The following is a 9,079-nucleotide window of genomic DNA, read 5'->3' as shown; positions in this document are numbered from 1 at the left end:
AACATTTGCCAGCCATTATACAACTTTCTTTGTATATACTATCTTAATCCAAATACTTCTAATTAATTAAGAAGTTTCGCTCTCGACACCCCCTCCCCCCGGCCCCAACCCAAACACACACACTCCCACCAAAAGAAATAACTTTAATATATTTCCAAATTATCTCCATAACATTTTTAGAAACTTATAAAAAACAACTTATTTTAAAAAGTTTTTTTTTAAAAGCTTTGTGTTTTGGCCAATTAATTTAAAAAAGTACTTTTGAAAGAATTAGTGTTTGGCCAAGCTTTTAAAAGTGCTTCTAAGTGTATTTTTCTCAAAAATACTTTTCAAAAAAAAGTCTTTGGAGCAAAACTATTTTTTTTAGGCTTAAAAAACTCAACTCGCTACTCCCAAAAAAGACTTATTTTCTCTCAAAAGCTTGGCTAAACATCTCACTTTTTTTAAAATAAGCACTTATTGAAAAAATAAATACTTTTGGGAGAAAAATAAGCTTGGCCAAACAGGCTACTAGTTCACACGCACCGAAAGGAAAACTTTAATATATTTCCAAATTATATCTCTTGCCATGGTTACATATAATTAATCTGATCTTTTTTAAAGCATTAATGCTATTACTTTTTTCTTTTCTAATTCTAACACCAATTTACTTTCTTTCATTCAGTGAGAAATTTAAAATCTCTAATTAATTTAATACAGGTATATATATATCTTAAAATTATTAAATTTCCTATATAGTTCAAGTAGAGTGGATCTTGTCCCTAGTTCCCTTGAGCATAAATTGGTATAAATAGCAATAGCAATAGTGAAGTTGAAGAAGAGTAGTACAAGACAAAAACCTTTAATTTTTCTCGAAAAGACAGAACCGAACCTATTCTTCTCTCGTCTCTAGCTTGTTTGGTTCTGTTTCCTCATTACTTTGTCTTTTCCTTTCCTCTTTCCCTCACTACATCTCTCATTTTGTCATCATCCAAACAATTATTAAGCATATATTAATCCCACAAAGCTAGATTTTTTCCCTACAAAAATTATTTGTTTAAAAGTTGCAAAGAAATGCTGCAATAGTGAACAGATAACCAAATTTCTCATAATTCAGGTACTTCTCATTTACTTCGAAAATAGTTGATTCAACTTTAAGCGCTAGAATTTTTGTTCTTTTTATTTCTCATCAAACGAATCATCATTCTTCATACAATACATATGACATATTTACACATACATGTGTACATGTAATTATCACAAGTATGTAACAAATAAACATTAGGCATCTATGTAGCTTAGCAATGGAAGGATTTTGGAGGTTATAATTTCTGTTGCTGCCATTTGGGTGATTGTAGAGAAGAAAGCCCAAATAATTTTGCTTCTCAGATAGTAATTTCTTTAAAATTATGATCAATTTTTTTTTTCTTTGACTCCTCATACAGTAATTTCTTTGCATGAAATAAAGCAAAAAGACTATGTAAGTGAGTTCACATCTGCAAGAGTGAGTTCACACTTTGGTGGTAATATAAATTTCATGTTTGCATTATGAGGATTAGAAATATTATTTTAATAGAGCATAATTTATTTCTCTGACGCGAATTTAAATGAATAGCCACAAATATTGGAATTCAAGATTATGAACCTAAACGGAAAATAGATCATGATGAGGCAAATAATTAGGAAGGAATCTACATAGGGTCATTGAGGTGGCAAACTGGAGCAATATGATTCAGCTGGAAAAAAGGAAGACACGTATAAGGTTGTCAATGAGTCTAGTTTTCCTCATTTGTTAATTAATAGACATAACTAATTTCTGCCACCCTCTACCAGCATTAATATACGCTAGAAGCCAAATTAAGGTTTTAATATAATGCGACAATACCGTTAGATTTTCCTTTTTGTCTTTTTACGCTAATTTTTTTTTATCTAATTCTGTTTTTTTTTTTTAAATATTTTAAGTATAAGAGTTTTTTTAATTTTTTTTTTTGTAATTGTAATAACATTTAGTAAAAATTTAAAAAAGTTCAATGGTTAAGTTTACGTTAAAATTGGGTTGATAGCACTTCTGGTCTCTTAATTGATAAATTCTAATGTTGGTGCATGTAATATTTAATTAAGCACATTTGATCTTTAATTGATTGAATCACACTTTTGATCCCTTTGCTTGTGAATAATTAATATTCACAAATTTGCCATGATTACCAATTGTTTCACCGCTTAATTATCATGTTTCATGTTAAATTTGTACTATTACTTCATACTTGACTGTATTATAGTTCTAAAGAAAGTCCAAATATAACATATTTTCATATGGTATAGGGACTAAAAACTCAATCAATCAAAGATTAAATATGTTTTGTAAGAAATTACAAGGACTAAAATAAAAATTTGTTAATAGTTAAGGGACCAAAATTCTGAATCGGCTGATTTTTTCTGGGGAGGAAGTAAATTTTCTTTTTTGCATGTCCTTTTTTTAACTTTACATAAATGTTACACGAAACTAAATTAAACATATATCTTACTCGGGAAAGAAAAAAAATTAAATGTATCTGGCGCTCTATATTCTAGACTCTTTTAACCAAAAAAAAAGAAGATTGTAGACTCTTATCAATATTTCTCCATGCACAAATACTTTACTAGGGTCTGAAAGGGAAACAAAAAAAAGTGACAAATTAGCAATTTTCACGGAAGTTAATCTTTCCGCTAATTTAGTGAAGTGACCGAAATCTAAATCAGCACTGGATTAGGATTAAATCCCGTAATAAATTTGATTATATCACTAGGATTTCATTAATCCCATCTATATATATAAGCAAAAAGAGACTCTTTATCATATGACTCTGTGTTCTTGAATATGTACAAATTTTGCAGAGATTGAAGAGAAAGATTTAATCATTTAATTTGTGATTTGATCAAGTGGGGTTGTTTTATTATGGCTTCAAATGAAACTGTGGAGTGTCCATCACTAATGAAAGCAGCCTCTAATGGAGTATTTCAAGGGGATAATCCATTGGACTATGCACTTCCTTTGGCCATTGTTCAGATATGTTTAGTTCTTGTGCTTACTCGTCTTCTTGCTTATCTTCTCAGACCATTGAGACAACCTAGAGTCATTGCTGAGATTGTTGTAAGTATATATTATTTCTATTTTACTTTATGCTTGTGTGTATCAGTGGTGTTCGGATTAGTTTGCGTGCACCTTGATTATCGTGCCGGACATGCAAATGGACATTTGATTGGTTCAAACCTTTAAATTCTTGCCGTTGAACTCATGACACACTTAGAATTATGGGATCAATTTTTTTTTACAAAAAAGTTTAGTGATTTTTCACATATAAAAGTACTATGTTGCTAGGACTCTTTAGAAATGTGGACAAGTGTTGAATTTTCTAAAAGTAGTGCATTTTTAGAATCCGACATGGGTGTGACAACATTTTCGGAGAGTCCTTGCAACTTAATACAAGTTTACTCTGTGTTAAAATGATGGGTTAAGTTGAATTTGTTGACTATATGCTACATCTGAGGATACTTACTACCGACAAGACTTAGGGAGATGACGGTGTTTTTAGTTATTTTCTTGAGTTTTATTTGTTGTGTTACGGTTTTTCCAATAAGCTTATAGTTGGACGCGTCTCTACCATTTCTTGGATGCTTAGAGATGGATTTCGGATTTAAATTTGATGGGTCGAACTTGTAACCTTTAGGTTCTTATAGTGGACCCATCACATTTTTTAATTATGCATTCAATTGTTTTCTTTTTGAACGTTTAGTGATTTTTCAATTGAAAATGATCGGTTCAGTTGAAATTTTGACTATAGAATAATTTCACCCGCCAATGTGGACACTTATTAACTCTTTCCAGCACAATTACTCGGTAATTTTGTCCACCAAAACTTAGATGCAGGTGCTTTCACTTTTTTTTTTTTTTTTTGAGTTTTACTGTGTTTCACTAATTTACCCAATATGCAGGTGTTTTCAACTTTTTCTTGAGTTATACATTATGTTTCACAATTTTCTCCTATAAGCTTTATAGTTGCCCTCTTCTAGGAAACATTTGTGGGAAGGATGATTGGTGTAATATATTTATGTTGCTTATACTTTGATAAAGTATATTTATATTGTTATCTTGAAAGTTCAGCATTCTTGTTCCTTTTGTTAGTTTAGATTTAACTCAAAAAACACATGGTCCTCTATTATTTTTCTCCTAACTGTTAAGTTCCCTAGATGATTCCTTGGTAATTTGTCATTAAAGCAAGCCTTTTTGCTTAAGCATATATTGGGAATCAAATATGAAGACTTTAACTAATCCTAAAGCATTTGATATGCTACTGTTGGTTAAAGCTGGCAGTTGAAATCCAACCTAAGGAACATCTATTCCAGAAAAATTGGAACTTGTCTGAGATCATAATTCTAAGTTTCTATTATTGTAATCTAATTTCATTTGATTCACCTGTGAGACTCCAATATGATTTGATCTTGATGGAGAAGTTGCCAGTTATTTAACATCACAATGAAAAAATCATGAAGAACTTTAGATGAATTTTACTCCAGTCTTCCTCTGATTTGACTAAAGTTTTGAGTATGTAAGGAGTAAAACCAATTAGCTATCATAATGCAAAGGATCTAATTAGAACTTGTCAATGAATATAGTAGAGATTAACTCTCTTAGATATATGCCACTAATGATGAGTCTAAACTATTTATTGTGGTTGAGTTGTCTTATATTAATGATTTGTGATATCATGGAAGAATGTTTGAATGATAATTGTGCTAAGGTCCCATAAGAGCATCTAATTATTACATTGATTGTTACTTGCTAGTTCAAGGAATTGAGCTGATCTGATTTTTTCTTTTGTTAGGGAGGGGTTCTACTAGGTCCATCTGCTTTAGGCCGCAACGAAAAGTATCTGCAAGCTATATTTCCACCGAAGAGCCTTACAGTACTCGATACCTTAGCCAATTTCGGACTCCTCTTCTTTCTCTTCCTCGTTGGACTTGAACTAGATCCAAAATCCCTTCGTCGGACTGGAAAGAAAGCTCTAAGCATTGCCCTTGCAGGAATCAGTCTCCCATTGGCATTAGGAATTGGAACATCCTTTGTTCTACGGGCAACTATAAATCAAGGAGTTAATCAAGGCCCTTTTCTGATCTTCATGGGAGTAGCCCTTTCTATCACTGCCTTCCCCGTTTTGGCTCGTATCCTTGCTGAACTCAAGCTTTTAACAACAGATGTCGGTCAAATGGCCATGTCTGCTGCAGCGGTCAATGACGTGGCTGCGTGGATTCTACTTGCTCTAGCTGTTGCCCTCTCTGGAGCTGGTAAATCTCCCGTTATTTCGTTGTGGGTCCTTTTGAGTGGGACCGGTTTCGTGCTCCTCTGCATATTCATTGCTCCTCGTATATTCAAATGGATGGCTAGACGTTGTTCCGAGGGTGAGCCTGTAGATGAAAAATACGTCTGTGCTACGCTGGCAGCTGTTTTGGCTGCAGGATTTGTTACCGACATGATTGGTATTCACGCCCTGTTTGGAGCTTTTGTGCTCGGAGTTCTTGTCCCGAAGGAAGGGCCATTCGCGGGTGCTCTAGTGGAAAAAGTCGAGGATCTCGTGTCTGGTCTATTTCTTCCTCTCTACTTTGTGTCCAGTGGATTGAAAACGAATGTAGCTACTATTCAAGGGGCTCAATCATGGGGTCTTCTTGTTCTTGTCATATTTACGGCGTGTTTTGGGAAGATTGTTGGCACTATTGTGGTGTCACTACTGTGCAAAATGCCGTTCCAAGAGGCTGTAACTCTCGGTTTTTTGATGAATACTAAAGGGTTGGTGGAACTCATTGTTCTCAACATAGGCAAAGATAGAGGAGTAAGTTCAGCTTGATTAAACTTCCTTCATTTTAGATTTACCGTCAAACCTCTCTATAACAGCATCATGTTTTTCGATAATTTTTGGCTGTTGTAGCAAAATGCTGTTATGAAACAACATAACATGAAAAATCGGTTCTACAGTAAATCTGGCTGTTATAATGAAATGCTATTATAGAGGATGACTTTTATACAGAGGTCTGACTGTACTAATAGTTTTGTAGTATCGTTTTTTGACCGATGATCGGTTTTGCAGGTGCTTAACGATCAGACATTTGCCATTATGGTGTTGATGGCTCTCTTCACGACGTTCATCACGACACCTATAGTGATATCAGTATATAAGCCGGCTAAACTGGCTGTGACAGCATACAAACACAGAACTATTGAGAGGAAAAACACAAGTAAACAGCTCCGAATCTTGACATGCTTCCACAGCACAAGGAACATTCCTGCAATGCTGAATCTCATTGAGGTTTCTCGGGGTACTGAGAAGAGGGAAGGGCTTCGTGTCTACGCAATGCATCTCATGGAGCTTTCGGAAAGGTCTTCTGCAATCCTTATGGTCCACAAGGCGAAAAAGAACGGACTGCCCTTTTGGAACACCGAACAGGTGCAAGACTCGAATCAAATCGTTGTAGCTTTCGAGACTTTCTCGAATCTAAGTAAGGTTTCTATTCGACCGACTACTGCAATATCTCCTATGAACAGCATGCACGAGGACATAGTTACTAGTGCTGAGAGAAAAAGGGTTGCAATGATAATTCTCCCGTTTCATAAGCACCCGAGACTTGATGGACATTTGGAAACAACCCGAGCCGATCTTAGGCATGTGAACAGGAGAGTTCTTCAGCATGCACCATGTTCGGTTGGCATATTAGTTGACCGGGGTCTCGGTGGAGCTGCTCATATATCTTCAAGTAATGTTGACTTTTCAATAACTGCCTTATTCTTCGGTGGCCATGATGATCGCGAAGCGCTTGCTTATGGGGTCCGCATAGCCGAGCACCCTGGCATTAGTTTGGTGGTGGTTCGGTTCATAGTGGACCCCGAGGTTACCGGGAAAAGTGTCAAGGTGGAAATGAACGACAACAACACTAGCCCCGAGGCTCGATCTGAGGATGAAGAGTTCCTTGCTGATGTAAAGCACAAGTCTTCCATAGATGTCTCAGTAAAATTCGAGGAGAGGACCGTGAAAGATGCTCGAGGGACTATAGAAGCAATCCGCGAGTACAACCGCTGCAATCTGTTTCTGGTTGGCAGAATGCCCGAGGGACAAGTAGTTGTAGCTTTGGATAAAAAAAGTGACTGTCCAGAATTGGGGTCTTTGGGGAACTTGTTGACATCGCCGGAATTTTCAACTTCAGCATCGGTGTTGGTGGTGCAGCAGTATCGGAGCCAGTTACCCCGAGAATCTCTCAGTTCTTTGAAGGAAGGAGAGTCATCAGACGGCGATTGTGATTCAGAATAAATGTAGATTTGCTAGCAATTCATCAAGGTTTTTAAGTATTCAATGTACAGTAATATATCAAGAATGAATTACCAACTAAAGAAAGAACATTACTAGTACTCAAGGCTCTTTATATACATGTACTTGTTTCCCTTGGTTTACCTTCTGTTCTGTTACTGTAAAACTGCAAACTCTTCAAGTTATTTGCTGCTAAATGGCATTTGCATCAATCTTTTTTGTTCCTTTATGAGTTTCAACTTTGCTGCCTTAGATTTAGCAGTGTTTGTCTTGGTTGTTGAACCACTGTTGGATTTTGTACTGAATGATAGATGAGTAACTGCAATGTACAGTCAAACCTCTCTATAGTGGAAGCGTTTGTCTGAAAATTTCATAGCTGCTATAGTGAGGTCTTTGATATGTTATACTAGCATTTGATATTTGTATCTCATTTACCTGTTATAAATAAAAGTACACATAAATTTATTTTTCTATACTTTTTTTATACTCATGTTATAAACGAAAACAAAATATTTGTCAATTTTAAAATCTCGATGGATTTTTTTGTTTCATTAATAAAAATTGAAGTGACTAATAAATTCATAACTAGTTGTACCGTACTAAGGAGCATATGCATTTTAAATAAATAGAAAATTTAAATATTTTAAGTTTGACGTAAGAATTCTACAATTGTAGGTTGTTTCGTAAATTCCAGTCTCTTAGTGATAATATAACGCTTGAATTAATGAAGATTTTTGTCCAAACTTTCAGCAAAAAGGAATTCAATATCTTTCTCTTGATGATTACCATAAATATTTTAATATTTTATTTTTTTACATAATATATTTCTTACAAAAGATTACTTCCCCCAGTTCAAATAGATTGTCCACTTAGCCATTTACACACCTCTTAAGAAAATACTAACTCCCATGCAAAAATAGGTATTTTGACTAAACTATCCCAAATTAAATAAGTATTGGGATTTGGTCACTTAATACTTAATAAGGGCAAATCTAAAAAAATAATGTTAATTCTTTCTTGATTAGGTAAGTGGACACCCTTTTTGAACCAAAAAATAAAAGCTAAGTGGACACTCTTTTTGAATCGGAGGGAGTATTACACAATATTTGAGTATGGCTGATATAGAGAGGTAATTTTACAAAGCGTATACCGCTATAATGAACGCTACTGCTGTTATAGATAAATAAAATATAACATGAAAAATCGGTTCTGGAGAAAATCAGGCCGTTATAGTGAAATGCCGTTATAACGAATGACAATTATAGAGAGGTTTGACTGTATAATGAGTTTAAGTTTTATGCACCGACTAATATTTACACAATGATATCACTTATAAGGTAATTGCAGGTAAACTTTTACGACAAGTTTAATTGAGTCTTGATAAACTGGTAACTAACCTTCTATTATAGGTTAAACAACCTGTCGGGATGGAAAATCTTTAAACTAATCGTAATTTAAATCCATATATAATACTGGTAATGTTTTTTCAGGCTTCTTTTGTGTTGATAATGTGTTATTGGTTCCAACCTTTTCATGACTGGTTTTGTGTCTCTAAATTTTGATCAACTTTGTTAATAACTCTATAAGAGTTTACCACTTCTGATCAAATTTGCTCGGGTGAAGAATGGCCTTGGAGGTGGTTGGTCTTGAACTTTTAACCTCGCTTGTCCCATGGCCAAAATTTCAGGTTTAACAACTTTTAACATTTACCTTGAAGTTTATCCATAAGGGAAGCGGGGTTAAAAGTTCAAGACTACCCATTTTTAAGG

General features: G+C 34.5%; 1 protein-coding gene across 1 annotated transcript; it reads left to right on the top strand.

Annotated features, from left to right (window-relative positions):
• The first annotated feature begins 780 nt into the window (after positions 1-780).
• LOC132030607 (cation/H(+) antiporter 18-like) lies at positions 781-7,507 on the top strand. Its single transcript, XM_059420309.1, has 4 exons — positions 781-1,096; positions 2,854-3,109; positions 4,842-5,843; positions 6,099-7,507. Exons 2-4 carry the CDS (start codon positions 2,915-2,917, stop codon positions 7,311-7,313), a joined length of 2,412 nt encoding a protein of 803 aa, XP_059276292.1. The 5' UTR covers positions 781-1,096; positions 2,854-2,914; the 3' UTR covers positions 7,314-7,507.
• The last annotated feature ends 1,572 nt before the right edge of the window (positions 7,508-9,079 follow it).

This window comes from Lycium ferocissimum, chromosome 9, assembly GCF_029784015.1.
Source record: "Lycium ferocissimum isolate CSIRO_LF1 chromosome 9, AGI_CSIRO_Lferr_CH_V1, whole genome shotgun sequence".
Lineage (NCBI taxonomy): Eukaryota > Viridiplantae > Streptophyta > Magnoliopsida > Solanales > Solanaceae > Lycium > Lycium ferocissimum.
The sequence above is the reverse complement of the archived record's forward strand: the minus strand, read 5'-3'. Positions and strand labels throughout refer to the sequence as shown.

What these genes read in the sequence shown, in the direction of transcription:
- LOC132030607 (XM_059420309.1), top strand. Translation starts at nt 2,915, where the DNA reads ATGGCTTCAAATGAAACTGTGGAGTGTCCATCACTAATGAAAGCAGCC. An exon ending in GAGTCATTGCTGAGATTGTT is followed by an intron (nt 3,110 to 4,841) that starts GTAAGTATATAT and finishes TTCTTTTGTTAG; the next exon opens with GGAGGGGTTCTACTAGGTCC. An exon ending in ACATAGGCAAAGATAGAGGA is followed by an intron (nt 5,844 to 6,098) that starts GTAAGTTCAGCT and finishes TCGGTTTTGCAG; the next exon opens with GTGCTTAACGATCAGACATT.